At 38.9% G+C, this 19,573-nt stretch overlaps 1 protein-coding gene across 1 annotated transcript in view; it reads left to right on the top strand.

Annotated features, from left to right (window-relative positions):
• plbd2 (phospholipase B domain containing 2) overlaps window positions 1-17,381 on the top strand; it is a 37,171-nt gene extending 19,790 nt beyond the window's left edge. The window contains exons 9-11 of the mRNA XM_020521180.2: window positions 2,133-2,285; window positions 5,085-5,247; window positions 6,375-17,381. Coding sequence (XP_020376769.2) covers window positions 2,133-2,285; window positions 5,085-5,247; window positions 6,375-6,542 — 484 coding nt within the window. The 3' untranslated portion in view covers window positions 6,543-17,381. The remainder of the gene's footprint in view (window positions 1-2,132; window positions 2,286-5,084; window positions 5,248-6,374) is intronic.
• The last annotated feature ends 2,192 nt before the right edge of the window (window positions 17,382-19,573 follow it).

The raw sequence follows: 19,573 nt of genomic DNA, 5'->3' as shown, positions 1-19,573 counted from the left end.
GCCTGCTGTGCTCCTCCAGCTCCACACTGTTATCTCTGACTCCAGCATCAGCAGTTCTTACTATCTCATAATTGGAGTAGTGCTGTCTGATTTTGTTGTAGCAATTTGAGTAAATAACGCTATATACATTCATGTATATGCTGTATATACTCGTATAAAAGTCAAATTTTTATACTTTTTTTTAAGGTTAGTTTTATGGGGTCGACTATTACATGGCGACTACTTTTGAGGGGCTGAAATTCATGCTACTGTCCAGAATACTGTATCATTAGCAGAAGCCCAATTGATCTCTAAATGAATAAACAATAAAACACAATGAATTACATTAATTACTGGATAAAGACAAAAAAAAACAAAATGAAACAGTAAAGATTTTAATCATACATACAAAAAGTAAAGTAAAATTAGAATATGGCTTTAAATTACAATTACATGGTACATCTTAAATTAAACAAATTAAAATTAATTAACTTCTTAAAATTAGCCCTCCTGCCGATTTCTGATTATAAACTGGTGAAAATGTAATATCTTCTCGTTCAGCAGGCAGCTTTTGTGCAAATCTTATTTATGAATCTTGTGCATCATCTTGACTTAAAATCTGAAATTCCATCCTTCTTTGATTTGTTTCGTGCATGGATTCGGATGGCTTCACGACTAACACATTTTCCATTTTGACGATTTTCAAGTACCCACTCAAACTATTTTTTCCAATTGTGGACACTTACTAGGTTTACCTCTGTTGGCACACTTTCATTTTGGCATTGTCTGAAGTTGGTTCAATATCTTTCTCCAGTCTCTCCAAAACACAGAATTCTCTTGCTGCTGCACAGTTATTTATCTTTTCTGCAACTTCAATAACTTCCAGTTTAAATGCTGCTGCATACTTGTTTTTTTCTAGAGGGCATTTTTACACAAAATGAAGAAATTTCAAAACCTCAACTGGGTATATGACTATTCCACGAGTGCTGCAGGAGAACTGAGCTCAGCTGAGCTGCACACAAGGGGACGCTGTCATCTGACTCTGACCTGATGCATCTTAAATTTTTGCGCCAAATTGGTGTGAATTGTACATCAAAACACACAGCATGAGAAAAGAAATCATTTCCTCATTGTAACATTTAGGGTCAGGATAATCCTTTGGCTCACAAATGTTGATCTGTTATCTGTGAAGAACTAGGAGTCAGCTTTTACAAGATATGGAAAATTCCAGATTTTTTGGCCAAAAATAGGTGTTGGCTTTTACATGAGATCAACTTTTACTCAAGTATATACAGGATGTGTAATTGGTTGAAATATTCACATCACTAATGTTCTTGTCACAATTATTCGTATTCACATACTCTGGTTATATTTGCACTGACGTTTTATATCTGTAGGAATTTTCTTAATGGCTTATGATTGACTGAGATATTCCATGATAGAAGTTGGCACTGTATTGGTGCATCACTTCAGAGTGCTAGAATAATAGCTAATAGAAACAGATTCCTCATTAGCCGGAGTTTGCTTCTTTGCCCACATTGGTTTGAATTTTGCCCTTACTGGAGAACACTACTGGAGGCTGAATCGGCTTGGATTGTTTTATTTAGAGCAGAGAATGCTAAGCAGACCTGATTGAAGTATATAAGATTGTGAGGGAGTGGGGGGTATGCACAGGGTGGATAGAAAGCAACTGTTCCCCTTAGTTGAAGGATCAGTAATGAGGGACATAATTTTAAGTTGAAGGGCAGGAGATTTTGAGGGGATTTGAGGAAACAATTTTTCACATAGGATGGTGGGAATCTGGAATGCAGTGCCTGGGAAGGTAGTAGAGGCAGGAAACCTCAACCTTTAAAATGTACATGGATGAGCACTTGACACATCATAACATTCAAGGCTATGGGCCAAGTAATGGAAAGTTGGGGAAATCAAAGGAAATGTTGTCCCTGGTTCATTGGTGCTCTGAATTGACCAGAGCAATGGCAGAGAAATTTAGATACTTATCTCTCTGTGTGCTATAATGCTAATGCTAGGAAGACCCATAGGAGCAGAAAAGTGGGTGACATTCTGTAAGTAAATATTTTTACTGAATGAAATTGAAGTTTTTATTTTTGATAACTACTATTCATACTTTTTTAAACCTTCCATTTCTGTAGATATTTTGAAGAGATTTTTAATGCCAGTGGTAAAGCAGCCCTCGTTAAGGAATTTGGAGACTGGTTCAGTTACGATAAGACTCCTCGAGCCCTGATATTCCGTCGAAATCAGACTTTAGTTACAGACATGGATTCAATGATTAAATTAATGAGGTACATGGAGCTACATCGGTCAGGATAAAGGTTCCACATTGTGTTGATCTTTTAAACTAGTAAACATAGTGAGGTTCAGCTAAATTGCAGGACATTACACTAACATAAAGGACTTGGATAAACCTCAGAGTATATTGATTTTTAAATTCTGTTATTTGCCTGAAACGGAGTCCTAAATAACAAGCGAGTACTTTTTTGTGCATTTTAAGAAATTAGACAAGATCATTCCGTTTGAATTACTAGATTCTATTTTAGACTAAAATAATGAGATCACCCCTTGAAAAGACACAATTTATGTTAATAGCCTTGGTCTGAAATAAGCTTTCACGAGCAAAATGTATATCAAATTTATCTTGGATTTATCCACAATATTATGTACGTTTTACTGTGAAAATTTGTATTGATGTTATTAAGCTCATAAGGTTCTAAAATATGTTCTATTAATTTCCATTAGTCAGCACCCTCCTTGTGTTGATTTTTGTACGAAAATATGCTCAAATATTGGACTTATTAGCTAACATAAAATTCAGAGCTTATTTTAATGCCAGACACACATACCTCTTTAGTTTCTTGAATTCGAGCACCATGTGTTCAGATAAAGGTGTCAACTGGGAGCTGATTGAAATTATTAATTTTATAACATTTGCAAGCCAAACAATTAAGACTCAGAGAGAGATGACATTTTCCATTCGTGGATTGGAACTGCCATATCAAATTAATTATTTGTGAGAGAAATCAAAACTAGCAGCCATAATTATAAAATAGTTGATAATAAATCCAATTGGGAGTTCAGGAAATATTACTTTACATAGTGTGATTAGCAGGTGGAACTTAGTACCAAATGAAATGACTGAGGCAAATACCATAGCTGTACTCAAAAGAAATAATAAATATGCAAGGGTAAATGGAATCAAAGGTTATGCTAATAGTTAGATCAAGTAAAGTGAGAAGAATACCATGTGGAGCATAAATACTGGCATTGACCAGTTTGGCCGAATAGTCTGTTTCAATGCTGTAAATTCTATATAGCTATTTATATGAAGATTACTTCTCAATTTACAGGATTCCACTTCGAGAACCCTACAGTTTGAAGCAGAACATTTTGTATTTAGTCTATTCCTGTTCTGCCGTTATTATTTTTTTAATTCTCCTGTTCAGACGTTTTGTATTTGGGACCTATGCCACTGTAATGGCAACAGCAAAATTCTTTGATCCACCTGTATGACTATGAAGGACTGTGACCTTTTTTGGTTTGCATTCCTCCTAAGTTAGAACAAAAAGTAAGAACATTTAGAAAAGTGGTACTTACAATTTTTGAGGCACATCAGCTTACCTTGCTGAGTGATAGGATTTACTGAAATGAGGATATGGGCACAAAATTAGACACAGTTTGAGGTTCTGTTTGATTTATTTCATTGTCAACTCATAGGATATTGACTTTAAAACCTTAATGCACCATGATTATGCTTTTTAATTTTCAGGTTCTTATTGATTTCATGTCATTGAGCACAATGCCTTTTTCTTCTAGGTTAAAGATAATGTTCATTAACAGAAAATGTAAGATTTAATTATGACCATTTGTTAAATGAAGGAAATAATATGAGGTTGTTGACTTGCTCGCTGAGCTGGCTTGTTCTTGTTTAGACGTTTCGTCACCATGCTAGATGACATCATCAGTGGAGCCTCCGAGGAATCTATGTTATTCTACTGCGCTTGAAATTTACACTGTCCGGTCCGTTATGGGGAGTAGTGTCATTTCCGGTTTTGATCTGTACAGGTTTGTATATGGGATCCAATTCTATATGTTTTCCTACAGATGGGAAGGAAACTAGCCATCAGAATACATAAACATCAACTAGCAGCAAAGCGGTAGGATGAGCTGTCCTTAATATCGGTACACTCAGACAATGAAGGCCATCAGTTTAACTGGGACAAGGTAACCATAGTAGCTCAAGCCAAACATTGACATGCACGGGAATTCCTAGAGGCATGGTTCTCCACCTGTAGTGCTATCAACAAACATATAGCACTGGACCCCATATACAAACCCATACAGATCAAAACTGGAAATGTCAGTACTTACCTTAACGGACCAGACAGTATAAATTCCAAGCGGAGTAGAATAACATCGCTTCATCGGAGGCTCCACTGATGATGTTACCTAGCATAGTGATGAAACATCTGAACAAGAACAAGCCAGCTCGGCGAGTAAGTCAACAACCTCACCCACAATCGGAACTACAGATCTTTGCCAAAACTTTAAAAGCAACAATATTTCAAGCAAATAGTAGGGACTTTTAACTGCTTTTACAGAGTGCAGTACTAAAAGAAGTATACTCTATTCCAACCAGGGGAGAAGGTTTCTAGAACCAAATATGCTGTTTACAAACTTTGCTGTTTCTTTGCTGGTTAAGCATGCTGCCAATTCTTTCTTTTCCTGGATCTCAAATTTAGTACTCTGCTTCCATCACTTTGCAATTCTTTGATCGACAGACATTAATCACAAATAACCTAATTATTACATCTTGGTTTTATCTGCCCCTCTTGGCACCCACCCAATCTAATTTAAAAAATGCAAACATTTTTATTTAATGTTTTCAAATGTTGCAAAGCTCTCTGTAGCCAATGAAATACTTTTCAAGTGTGGTTACTGCTGCAGTGCAGAAATTGTGCTGAAAATCTTCAAGTTTCAGTCTCCATTCGGAAGGCTTTTGCTTGCTTGGAGGTTTTATAACATATTCAATATTAAGTTTTCATGTTTTCACTTTTCAGGTTAATTAATTAGTTTGTATTTGTCAGGTATAATAACTTTAAGAACGACCCTCTTTCCGAATGTGTGCAATGCAATCCTAAATACAACGGTGAGAATACAATTTCTGCTAGATCTGATCTAAATCCAGCCAATGGAACTTACCCGTTTTCAGCATTAGGACAGCGTTCACATGGTGGTACAGACATGAAGGTGAGATTTTTTTAAAAATTATATTGTACAGCACAAAGAATTAGGTGGGAACAGCATCTGAATGGGAGATCATTTAAAACTGTGGGTATGACCTTTCATAGGAACAGCAGAAATTCTAATAATGGGTTCCACGTGAAACATTTTGGCTCTTTTTATTCAAATGCTTTACTGCCGAGTCATGCAATTCCAATAGTATACATTATTTCAGTTTTTCTTTGCTTTATTGCTACACAAAAAAAATTAATTCAGACCAAAAGTAGTTTTGGTAATTTGGTAATTTTTCACTTCCCTATTCCTCTCTCTTCCCCACCACCTCTCCGGCCCAAAAAAAAACATGCACTAGATAGAATGCTTTAACTTGCAATTTGCTGGTCTCTGATATCTTGCACAATTGCTGGACAACACACAGAAACTTAGAGAAGGCATCCTAACTTTAACTTCTTTCCTAAAATGGATGTTTGAATAATTTACAAAGAACATGTTAAGATTAACATTTCAACAATTAACTAAACAGTGAAAGAAATGAGGAACTAACTGGTCAGTAATTGTATTGTTACCTCTTCCTTTAATTATGTCACATTTACCACTATGTTTGACCATCACCCATTGAAGAACAGTACAAACTTAACTCACTTGGTAGCACAGAGTCAAAAAATTCTGAATTTGAATTACACATGATCTGAGTGTAGAATTAAGTCTGATATTCTAGTGCCACACTGAAATATGGTTGCATTTCTTATCCATGGTACCATTTATTTGTCCAGGAAGGCATTAAAGATACTGTGCACTATCTAAAATTCTATGGCACAGTCCGGCGCATCGTATTGAGTTTCTATCTTTAGCATTCTTCTTTTGACAAACTCGATAGATTTAACTGTCATGTCATTACATTTGATTATTGAATACCTACTGACAATTGCACACCAAAAGTATTCAATCGTCTGAAATACAACTTTGATTTACTTAACACTGCTTATATTCCACAAACATACTCTCTCTTCTTTTAGATCTAATCAAACCATTTCTAATTGGCAACACCTGTCTGCAGGCCCACTATGGTAACCAGGATGGCTTTCTAAAGCTAGCATTAGCTGATTTGATGATCTGTGACTTGTGTTAATACCTAGGTTACTTCGTTTGAGTTACACAAAAACTACCAGATGATTGCAGTGAGTGGTCCAACATGGGATCAAGTTCCAGCATTTCAGTGGAGCAAATCCCCTTTCAGCAAGCTTATGCACAAGGGACAGCCCGATCTGTGGAAGTTTCTACCAGTAATGGTGCAGTGGAACTGAAAACCTAAGAACATTTACCAGATTAAAAGAAAAGTATTCTAAATCGGATTAAGCCATTTATGTTTATCATCTGCTTCACTTTAAATATTCTTGTTAACTTTATGAAGTTGATTTTTGAATGAGAGTAATTGTAAATGTCTGATCACCATTTGTGGTGTAAATTTTGCGAAATAATCACTAAGTCTTGCCGAAGTTTCATTTTGAATGCATTCTTGCATGAGCATTGTTGTGTACTTGATGAAATTTTAAGTACCTGGTGTTCCACTTTAATATGAAGGAAGCAAAACTATGTACAAATTAAAGCTTAAGGCAGGGTTTCGCAGCCAAGGTATTTTTAAAGCTAATAATCTGCTAAGTAAAAGGTTTGTTTTTTGAAGACTTTAGATTTTGATAACTTAATGAACAAGAGAAAATTCCACTCCCAGAAGGACTATTACTTTTCACCCAGAGTGACCCCATGGACCTGTAGTTGTGTATCTGATTGACCATAACAAGTCGTGCAGGCTTAATGCAGGCTGAGCTGCCAAAATCACCATGTCATTATTCTTTTGTCGAGTAGTCAAACCAAATAAAAATCCAGTTTAAGGTCAGTTGTTAAAGAACCATGACATTGGAGACACGTTGCACCTTCGTGTGACTTGTCCACCCATATGATTGATTAGTTGTCTGCTGGTAGACCACCCAACAAAAACATTGCAACTGCAATCAAATTGCTGTTAACCTGATTGGAACATTACTTAAAACTTCAGCTTTTTAAAAATGTTTCTTAAATTCTACATAACTGGTGCTAATACAGAAATTTGTACATTACTTTTGAATACAAAGTTGCTGATTTATTCTTGAGTACAAAGCATGTTGCGATGTTTAAAGTCAGTGAAATTGGATTTGTGCATCAAATCTGAGTGACCTGATTTAACATGGGGAAATATTAATGTATCTTTGCCAGGCCCTTCCCTTGAGCAAGTCTGTACCTTGCTAATGGTATCCAAATTATCTATCAATTTTCATGTGTCAGGAAAAAAAAACTGGAAGGTAGATGATTGATGTTGATTTAGAATACTTTCGCAAGCAGACCTCAGGTACCAATACTGAGCTCAGAACTACTCTCAAACTAACAATGCTTAATTTCTGGTAGCATTGTACCAGGGAGTGTAATTCTTCAGATGAAGTTAAGAGCAAGTAACAACTCTGCTAGCTATGCAGATGTAATTTAATCCCCTTTTAAAATTCCTGTTATATCCTTTTACTTTATATATAACCTAATTATATTGTTTAGCGTTAAAAAGAACACTTCATGGCAATATGGGAAGCAGAACCATTGTGTTGGGTGGAGCCTAGAAATTAACACTGCAAATCAGATGGAGAAGTGATGTAAACCTTAAGCTTTCTAAAGAGCAAGAGGCTGCAATTAAAGCATGTCTGTCTCATACACCTAGTTCTCATTATAACTGTGGCCATGGGAATTTAACTTGGAGCTCCACACAGAAATATATTTGTACCATGTATCTAGTGTAATCCTATGTTATACACTTGTATTATTCCTTCACTGGTACTGCTCAACCACATGTGGAATTTCAACATTTGGTCACTAGCAATTGCCAATACGAATCAAAAAGCAAAATGCTGCTGATGCTGGAAAGCTGAAACAAAAGCAAAAAATGCTAGGAAATAGTCAGTAAGTCAGGCAGCATTTGTGGAGAGAGAAAGTATTAACATTTCAGGCTGATTAACTTTTCGCCATTCTGATGAAAGGTTGAGATATAATGATTTGTGTCTTAAGGTTCTTGCGAAGATTTGTAGCTCGGGTTGTGGATGAAGTTGTTAGCTGGTTATCGTATACAAGTTTCGTCACAACGCTAGGTAACAACTTCAGTGAGGCCTCTGATGAAGCAATGTTGTTCTAGTCTGCTTGGTATTTATATGATCCGGTCTGCTAAGTTAGGTTGTGTCATTTCCGGTTCTGTTCTGCATGGGTTTATATATGGGGTCTAATTCTACATGTTTGTTGATTGCATTACGGGTTGAAAGCCAGGCCTCGAGGAATTCTGTGGTTGGCTTGAGCTAAGATGGTCATGTTGTCCCAGTTAAATTGATGGTCTTCATTATCCGAGTTAACTGAGATGGGGGAAAGTTTGTTGTGTTGTTTTTGCTGCTAGCTGGTGTTCGTATATCCTGATGGCTAGTTTCCTTCTGGTCTGGCCAGTTTCCTTCTGGTAATGTTTGTTGCAGTCATTGCAAGGTATTTTGTAAACTACATTGTTACTGCATGTCATTGGTTTTGGGTCTTTGGTCCTTGTGTGTGTTTGTTGTAGTGTGTCTGTGGGTTTGTGTGCTACCATGATTCCTAGTGGTTGTAGGAGTCTCGTTGTCAGTTCTGATATGTTCTTGATACAGGGTAGTGTGGCCAGTGCATTGGGCCATACTGTGCCCTCTTGGCATTGTCTATCGAGTAGGCACCTGCGGATGAAGTTATTGGAATATCTGTTGTTAGCACGTACCTTGTGTAGGTGCTGTTTCTCCTTCCTGTGTAGTTCTGGCATGTTGCAGTGAGTTGTGGCCTGTATGAATAGTATCCTAACACAACTTTGTTTGTGGATGTTGGGGTGATTGCTGTGGAAATTAAGGATTTGTTCAGTGTGGGTTGCCTTCCTATAGACTGTAGTTTGGAACTTCCTGTTGGTCATGCATTCTACCCAACAAAAATAAAGACAGAATCCCCCTTGTCCTCACATATCACCCTACCAACCTCGCATCCAGCTTATCATTCTCTGCCACTTCTGCCATCTACAATCCGACCCCACAGCCAAAGAGATATTTCTCTCCCCATCCCTACCTGCCTTTCATAGGGACCACTCTCTCTGTGACTCCCTCATCCGCTCCGCACTCCTCATAAACCCCACCACACCCGGCACCTTTCCCTGCAATTGCAGGAAGTGCTACACCTGCCCATACACCTCTCCCCTCATCTCCATTCAGGGCACAATACAAACTTTCCATATTAGACAGGGTTCACCTGCACATCTGTCAACTTGGTCTACTGTATCTGCTGCTCCCAATGTGGCCTCCTGTACATCAGTGAGACGAAGCGTAGACTTGAAGACCGTTCCGTAGAGCATGTGCACTCTGTTTGCGACAAACGACAACACCCTCCGGTCACCAACTATTTTAACTCCCCCTCCCACTCCCTGGGTGACATGTCCATCTTGGGCCTTCTCCAGTGTCACAATAACACGAGGAGCAACAGTTCATATTCCGCCTCAGGAGCCTACAGCCCGATCACCTAAACATGAAATTCACCAGTTTTTGAAATCTCCCCACCCCCGGCCTCATCTCATCCCCAACCCTCCCTCTCATCCCCGTCTCCTTGACCTGTCACAACCTGTCCATCTTCTCTCCCACCTATCCGCCCCATCCATCCCACTGACCAATCCCCATCACTCCCTACCTGCACTCACCTATCACCATCCACCCACCTTCCCCAGCCCTCCCCTCTATTTATTTCTGAGCTCTCTTCCACCTCCCTATTTCTGACGAAGGGTCCCGATCTGAAATATCAACTTTCCTGTTTGTCTGATCCTGCCTGGCCTGCTGTGTTCCTGCAGCTCCACACTATATTGTCTCTGACTCCAGCATCTGCAGCTCTTGCTATCTGAGTTGATTTTTCTCTTCCTCTTCTCTCGTAAATATGATCCCTGTGAAAACATTGATGATGAGTTGGTGTGTCTCTTCTAACTTGGTGCCTTTAACGATGACAGATGTATCGTCCACGTATTGGATCCACAGTTTTGGCTGTATGAGGGGGAAGAGTAGTGCGTTCCAGTCTTTGCATGACTGCCGCTGCAGTATGCCCCAAGATGGGTGACCTCATAGGTGTGCCATTGATTTGTATATTTGGCCATTAAAAATGAAGTGTGTGGTGAGACATAGGTCCAGTAGTCTAGTATGTCGTCCTTGCTGATGGAGCTGTTTGGAGTCGCCGCTTCTGCTGCATCCAGTAATATGGCAAGTGTTTCTCTGGCTAGGTATGTCAATGGATGAGAATAGTGCTGTGACTTCAAAAGAGACCTTAATCTTATCGTTTTTTTTGAGGTCCAACAAGCTCAATGATTTGTGTCTAATTCACTGTACTTCCAGAAAAACCAACTTGAAGTTCTGCTGTTCTCTCCAACAGAATTTCCATTTGTCAATTGTACTCTGTTCTCCTTCACTGCTTTCTAGTTTTCTTCTCATGTCTGAGCCGCTCCCATCAGATGCTTTCCTTTTGTCATTGTCCCATCCATCCCCTTGCTCAAAATCTACTGTATCAGTACAAGCAACATTTATTTCAGCCAACCACTTAGTTTGAAACTGAGTCAATTTAGCCTAAACTGGGAAGGGGTGGTATTCCCTTTTCCAGAAAGACATGGGAACCGGTCGGGTCCCTGTGACAAGCTGATGGTTTATTTCACGCCAGCTCCCAAATTTACTGAGTTAGCGCATTCAGTTGTACAAATTGCCGTTGGTGACATTTAACTCTAGGGCTGCAAAGTACTAATTAGAAGACATCACACTGAACTTGAATCATTTAAATTCAGATTTTTAAAAAAATAAAGTTCTTTTGAGTACAAGCCAATACCCGGTTTCTGTCCTGAAGATTGTTGTTGGAGCTTCTTTGCCAAGCTATTGTGATTGAGGGGTGTGTACAGTTACAACGTGTTATTCACACACATTGCTCTTCACAGCAGTTTCTTGCTAGTGGTCAACAATAAGAGCCCAAAAGATTATTTTCTCCTGGCCTTGCTCATTGTCACTGTAATTTTACTCATGGTCATATCCACAACCCTACTATTAATCTGTTAATTTGCTGTCATTGTTCTGACTGGGTCGATGTCAGATTGACCACTGCACAGTCACTGAGTTATGCGAAGGTGTGGCCCTGCCCCTGAAAATAATTTGTGTTGCACCAATGAAATACCTGTAAAATGGAAAGAATGCGAACTAATATCTACCACCCATGTCTCTTCGAGAGAGCAGATTAATGCTCAGTTAGGTGTTGCTAATACATTGTTAGTTGTTTTAGTACACTCTACAAGGATTTTGTTTTGGTATTTTCTACTGGTTGAAATTCAATCATCTGTAAAATGTTAAAAATATGCAGCTTTGACTATGGGGAGAGCTGGGGTTTGGTATCCTACGTCATGTTCAGTCGGAGCAGATTAAAGATGCTGGCAGCAGCTCTCTCTTTCAAATTGACTTTGTTTTTCCAGGGATGTTTGTGATTTGCTATCATCTTGCTGCCTCTCTTGATCAATAGACTAGTTATAATTTACTGTTGAGGTAGTACTGCAAGCCATTTAATTGAGTAAACTTTTAAGGTGACCAAGGACTTTTTTTAGTTAGAATTACTAAGCTGTCAAAAGTGATTTTAAGTTGAACTTGGCCATGGACCTCTTTATTTTTAGCACTTTATTTTAATTCCAAATATACAGAGCAGATCCTGCAATCTCTGCATCTGAAATGTTAGCCTCAAGATCAATGAGGTTTTCTCTGCTGATGTCACTTTGCTATCCATGTAATTTTAAGAATATATATTGAGACACAGTTGTCCAGAATCTAGTCCCAATAACATTCCAGAAAGAATGTCCATAAGATATAGGTGCACATTTGGCCCATCGAGTGTGCTCCACCATTTGATTCGGCTGATATGTTCTCAACCTCATTTTTCTGCTTTCTCCCTTTAACCCTTGATCCCCTTACTAATCGAGAACTTACGTATCTCTGTCTTAAGCACAGACAATGACTTGGCCTCCACGGCCTTCTGTGGCAATGAGTTCCATAGATTCACTACCCTCTGGCTGAAGAAATTCCTCCTCATCTTGAGGCTGTGCCCTGGGGTTCTAGTCTCTCCTATTAGTGGAAACATCTCCATATTTTGTAAGTTTCAATCAGATCCCTATCCTTTTAAATCCATCAAGTACAGACCCGGGTCCTTAACCACCACTCATGTGACCAGCCATTAACCCCGGGATCATTCGTGTAAACCTCCTCTGGACCCCTTCCAACACCAGCACATCCCACATCTTTCCTTCGATGCGGGGCCCAAAACTGCTCACAACATCCCAAATGCAATTTGACCAGAGCCTTATACAACCTCAGCAGTACATCTTTGCTCTAGAAATGAATGCTAATGTTGCATTTGCCTTCCTAACTGCAAACTGAACCTGCACATTAACCTGGAGAATCCTGAACGAGGACTCCCAAGCCCCTTTGTTCTTCATATTTCCAAAGCTTTTCCCCATTTAGAAAATGATCTATACCTCTATTGTTCCTATCCAAGTGCATAACTGCACACTTTCCCACTTTGTATTCCATCTGCCACTTGTTTGCTTACTGACCTAGCCTGTCCAAATTCATCAGCCTCCCCACTTCCTCAACACTCCCTGTCCCTCCACCTATGTTTGTGTAATCTGCAAATTTAGGAACAATGCCCTCAGCTTCTTAGTCCAGATTGTTAATGTATAACATAACCAGTTATGGCCTAACACTGACCCCCTGTGGAATGCCACAAATTACTATCTGCCATCCTGAAAATGACCCCCTTCCCACTCTGCCTTCTGCTGTCAACCAATCCTCTTTCCATGCCAGTACCTTGCCCCTAACACCATGGGCTCTTGTTTAGCAGCCTCCTGCACAGCACCTTGTCAAAAGGCCTTCTGGAATGTGAGCAGGGTGCCCTCCAATATTCTGTCAATCTTGCGTAGACTTCTCACAATGTGAAATACAAGTCAGGTGCAGTCTGAAGTCCATGTTAGCTTTATAAGTTGTCATAAATCAATGAATACTCGAACTTCAGTAGACAACCGACATCCTTTCTCTCGCCTACCCTCGCACTATGTGGCTTTTTTTTTAGCAAAATGGTGCAGTAAGTGGGTCTTTGTAGCAAGGAAATGGTTCTTGCGTCTGTAGTGGTTTTAATGTAGTGAAAGGTACTAAGACAGTTCATCGTTAAACACCACTTGAAACCAGGTCAAAAGTTAGCTTTTAAAGAAGGAAAGAGAGGTAGGAATTTTGCGTTCAGTCAGCTAACTGCTAGGACGTACCTACTCGAGACTAACGCGAATTTCGGATGGGTACACAATAATATAGAGCAAAAAGCAAGCTTAGATTAACCACGAGTAAATAAAGCTTCTCCTAGCGGAATGAGACCGGCTTTATTTCATGTGTACGATGATGCCCAAATAAAAGAAAAACATTAAAGAAATATAGAATAAAGAATAGTTTCGGAAATCTATCGATAAGTTTACACACCGTTCTCTGGCTGACGCTCTATGTCTCTCGCTTTCCAACCTCAGCAAGTAATGTGTAGCAGATTATTGAGCACAATGGAATCTTCCACATTACAAATGCACTGGCGTTGCTGCAACATGTGTGGAAGGTTTGTAGATGATTGATTGCCTTTCTTCATGTGACCTGTTGAAATTCCTTGATACAAAACATGTTTTCTTTTTGTGACGGGTGTAGTTTTCTTCCCCATCCTTTTCCCCACTAAGAAAACACATCCCACGTCCAGTATGCACAGAATTACCCGGCTGAAACTGGGATACTGGTGTTGACTTTAAGCACCTTTAACTGCGGACCTGGGCTGAAGACATATTTCGGTTCAATTCACCACCTACCTTCTCTTTTGAATTGCCACTTAAGTGAGATGGTGGGAAACAAAACTGGATGACAAAGCTCGATAAGTATGAATTGAGGATGGTCATCTTTAGTTGATGCTCCTTTGTGACATCTTATTATACTTGTACAATGAGAGGCGGTTTACCCTCCATTCCTGTACCTGAAATACATTCCGGGTGTTCATCACCCTTTTTTATGTGTGAAGAATGTACTGATATCATAACTCATTCTGAGTTTAAACTGGTATTCCTTTTCATACTGTCGAAGCTTGACTTTTAAGAAATTTTCTAATAATTATTTTTACCTCTATAAGATGATCTCTCAATTACTTTTTTTTTTCTCCACAGTTGATTGTAGAGTCCCTACTGTGTGGAAGCAGGCCGTTAGGCCTCTCAAGTCCACACCAAACCTCCAAAGAGCATCCCATCCAGTCCTACCCCCTACTGTGTATTTCCCACCCTAGACACCATGGGCAATTTAGCATAGCCCATTCACCTAAGCTGCACATCTTTGGATAGTGGGAGGAAACCTGAGTGCCCAGAGGAAACCCAGGGAGAATCTGCAAACTCCACACAGGAGGCTGGAATCAAATCTGGGTCCTTGGCACTGTGAGGCAGCAGTGCTAACCACTGAGCCACCATGCTGCTCAAGCCTTGGCTTTGTCCAATCTTGTATCTCAATCATGCCTGCTCCATTCACTTATTTGGAGGTAACTCACCCAACTGATATCCAATATATTCTAACCTTCATAATTTCTTACTCGGTCTCAAGGTTCACACTTGATCCCTCTTTCATTGGACTTAACCGATAGTATATAATGGGGAATCTTGTTGATTTGTTTTATAAGTTTAGGCACATCTTATGCTTCCCATAGTGGACTTGGGATGTTAGCCCCTGCAGATGGTCAGGTTGGCCAGGGAGATCTTCCTCCTGAATTCACCAGGCTATTGCTAAACTATAACATGAGGGAGAGAAACATGACATGTAGGTCAAAGATTTCCCATTGAAGATTACAAGATCAAAATAGACTTGTTTGTAGGATAGAAAAGTTTATTTTTAAAAAATCAATTTCAAACGTGTATTACAAATCTTTTTAACAAACTGGTGATAGTGATTGCAATTCTTCAAATGTTTGTTTTGCAGACAACATTTAAATAATACTATAGAAAGTAACTGAAATGTTACAAAACATTGCTGTTTACAGTGAGTAAACCTGAGACGACTGTATAGACTTGCTAATATAGTTATTGTATTTACATAAAACAAAAATACTACTTCAACAAAAATATTGCAGTATCTATTCCAGCAATCCAGTATAGCTCTGTTTCAAAAAAAACTTTTTAATCAGTTTCAGAACAATCATTCTGGAAAACCTTTCCTAAAAAGGGTGAAACTTTAAAAAAAGCCTCAATGTTTCAGTACACTTACAGATGCCAACATTTGGAAATTTGCCAAGGTCAAGCCATGTCCATTGGGAAGAATTTGAGAAAAAAAACCATAGTGAGACATTTAAAAATCCATTAAAATTAATAGTATGCTATTTAATTGGCCTAATTAAGAATGAAAGACAAGATTAAAAACTAAGACGTTCTAGATATGTTTTAATATTTAGTGCTCTGTTAACTATACTAAAGCACATCAAATTGCAATATGTTTGTTGCAAAAAAAAAGTCTCACTTGAAATAGACTTCAGAGCTTAACAGGTTTGTATTCTGTTTTTATTTTAAACAAAGGAGGTTAAAAACATTACCGTGGAATGTTAGCCTCACTTAAAATAAATATCTGACCCAGAAATGTAAGCCTGTGGCTTTAAGCTTAGCAAATATAATTAATAATCTCATTGAGCACCCCAGGAGATCAGTCTCTCAGGCTTTTTTTTTGTCATACCCATGGAAGTAAATATACATATCTTAATGATCTTGGTTGAATTGTATGAAAGTCTCTGGAGAATCTAAGACTGAGCTGAACTTGGAAGCAATCTCCTTACTCATCAGGGAGTACTTAATCTGAAAAGTTTAATAAATGCCCAATTTTGGGCTGTGTAAATGAGGGTAGGTTACAGGAAGGAGTTAAAAGTGACACTTGCAGGGGAAAAGGTCATATTAACAGTCCCTGTGGGATACCACATCACCAAGTCAGGAGTCCATGTGATGATGAACTCAAGGGGATTATGTGAAAAAAGCAAAGAGATGGTGATCTTCATATGAATTCTAAAGATGACAGATTTCCTCTCCATTGTGTAAAATCCCATTAATATATCCTTTTGATTGTCTGATAGGGTGTTGGTAGAGATTAAATCGTAGCAGTTGAACAGTTAAGGAGATAATTCATAGCTCCCAAGAAAGATTCCATTGAGAAAGAAAGACTAGGAGAGGAATGCACCAGCTGTGGCTAACTAAGAAAATTATAGATGGTATTAAATTGAAAGAAAAGATTTACAATGCTGTGAAGATTCCTTGTAAGTTAGAAGATTGTAGAGCATTTAGAAACCACCAAAGAATGACTAAGAAAATATACACAGACATTAGAACATGAGAGAAAACTAGAAAGAAATATAAAATACACAGTAAAAGCTTCTATCAAGTATGTAAAAAAGGAAAAGTGTAACTAAAGAAAATAAATATTTCAGTCCCATAAAGGATGAGTCTTAGAAGCTCAATAAATGACTAATTTTGGGCTATGTTTTCTGGCATAAGTTGCAGAGTGACACTTGGATAGGGGCAAAGGGTTAGAGTTAGAATTAATACTTGGTGACAAGGTAATGGGAGAGACTTGGAACAAGAACGTTGTGGGTGTAATTACAATAGAAGGTACAAATAAGTAACCTAATAATGGTAGAAAATCAAGAGGCAAAGGAATGGAAGAATGTAAATTAATTGTGATCAATAAAGAAAAATAACTAGGAAAACAATGCAACTAAAGGCTGACAAGTCCCATATCTCTGATGCCGATGGATTTTGGGTCTTAAAAGAAATGGCTACAGAGATACTAAGTAAACCACAAATGTAATGCCTTAAGAAAGGAGGGAGTCCGAATGCAGGAAACTTCAGCTTAACATCTCTCAATGGGAAAACATTAGAGTCCATTGTTAAGGAAGTAATAGCAGGATATTTAGAAAATCATCATATATTCAGGTAGAGTGAACATTATTTTGTGAAAAATAAATCATGTTTGACAAATGTATTAGAGTTCTTTAATGATGTAATATGTACAGTAGATGTAAGGCATTTGTTGAGGAACCTTTTCAAATTCCTTTTGTGTGGTAACAGAGGAAGCCAATTAAACTGGTAATGAGGTTGAGAATTGGGTTCAACAAAAACAGAAGTTGCTGGAAAAGCTGAGCAGGTCTAGCTGCATCTATGAAGAGAAATCAGAGTCAACGTTTCAGGTCTGGTGTAAGGAAGGGTTTTTCTTCATAGATGCTGCCAGACCTGCTGAGCTTTACCAGCAACTTCTGTTTTTGTCTCTGATTTACAGCATCCACAGTCCTTTCGTTATTTTTTATTGAAGATTGGGTGGTTAGACTTGTGATGAGTGACTATATGAATCTTAATATTTATACTGAAGAAGAGATCGTTGAGTTTACCGAAAATTTAAAAATAATGGGATTATTTTGAATCTATAGCAGAAGATGTAAGTTTAAGTGTAACAACTTCACCTACAGGATGATGATAAGGAGCAGTGTGTCCAGGAATACTGTAGAAAATAGGAACAAATTGGAGTAAGAACTGGCCTTTTGAATAAAGAAACAGTATTGGGATCATTATATTTTAAAGATAAAAATATTGTTAATGGCTGAATGGGTTTTCTATGTATTTTCTTGAGTTACACATGAAAAGAATTAGAGATTCTCTAATTAGAGAATTAGAGATTAGAGTCATAGAGACATACAGCACGGAAACAGACACTTCAGTCAACTTGTCCATGCTGACCAGCTATCCTAAATAAATCTAGTCCCATTGCCAGCATTTGGCCCATATCTCTCCAAAACGCTCCTCCTCGTGTACCCATCCAAATGCATTTTAAATGTTGTAATTGTACTAGCCTACACCACTTCCTGTGGCAGCTCATTCCATACATGAACCACCCTCTGCATGCAAAAGTTTGCCATTTAAATCTTTACCCTCTCACCTTAAATCTATGCCCTCTAGTTTTGGACTCCCCTATCCCGGGGAAAAGACCTTGTCTATTTACCCTGTCCATGTTGCTCATGATTTTATGAACCTCTATAAGGTCACCCCTCAGCCTCCGACACTCCACAGAAAATAGCCCTAGTCCATTCAGCCTCTCCCTGTAGCTCAAACCCTCCAACCCTGCAACGTTCTTGTAATTTTTTTCTGAACCCTTTCAAGTTTCACAACATCCTTCCTATAGGAGGGAGACCAGAACAGCACACAGTATTCCAATAGTTGCCTAACCAATGTCCTGTATAGCTGCAACATGACCTCCCAACTCCTATACTCAACGCACTGACCATTAAAGGCAATGTACGAAATGTCTTCTTCACTATCCTATCTACTTGCGACTGTACTTTCAAGGAACTATGAACTTGCACTCCAAAATCTCTTTGTTCAGTAACACTCCCCAGGACCTTACCATTAACTGTATAAGTGCTACCATTAAGTGTATAAGTCCTACCCTGATTTGCTTTTCCAAAGTGCAGCACTTCACATTTATCTAAATTCAACTCCACCATCAGATCAAGAACCCATTGTATCTTTCAAATACGTTCTTTGATGTTTAAGTGAAGAATAAAGTACTGATGTGGATTTGCAAACCGCCGAGCTTGTGTGGTAATCCCAGGACCAAACAATCAAGTAAAAAAAAAAAAAGAATTGTGGGTGCTGGAAACGAGAAACAAAAGCAAACCAGAAATTGCTGGAAAAGCTCAGCAAGCCTGGAAGCATCTGGGAGAGAAATCAGAGTTAACGTTTCAGGTCCAGTGACCCTTCTTCAGAATTGATGGTAGCTTGGAAAAGGTTGATATTTATGCAGAAGATGGGGCGAGGGGTAGCAAACAGACAATCAAATGTCTGTCGGAGATAGTAGGAACTGCAATTGCCGGAGTCAGAGATAACACAGTGTGGAGCTGGAAGAATACAGCAGGCCAGGCACCACCAGAGGAGCAAAAAAGTTGATGTTTCGGGTCAGGACCTTTCTTCAGAAATGGGGAGGGGGTAGGGAGCTAAGAAATAGAGAGAGGAGGGGTGGGGCTGGCAAAGGTAGGTGGGATGGTGATAGGTGAGTGCAGGTAGGCAGTAGTGGGGATTGATCAGTGAGGTGGGAGGAGCGGGCAGGTGGGAGAGAAGATGGACAGGTTGTGTCAGATCAAAGAAGTGGGGATTGGACATGGGATGAGGCTGGGGGTGGGGAAA

The sequence above is a fragment of the Rhincodon typus genome, chromosome 24 (assembly GCF_021869965.1).
Source record: "Rhincodon typus isolate 14 chromosome 24, sRhiTyp1.1, whole genome shotgun sequence".
Classification (NCBI taxonomy): Eukaryota; Metazoa; Chordata; class Chondrichthyes; order Orectolobiformes; family Rhincodontidae; genus Rhincodon; species Rhincodon typus.
This window is presented reverse-complemented; position numbering and strand designations above follow the sequence as displayed.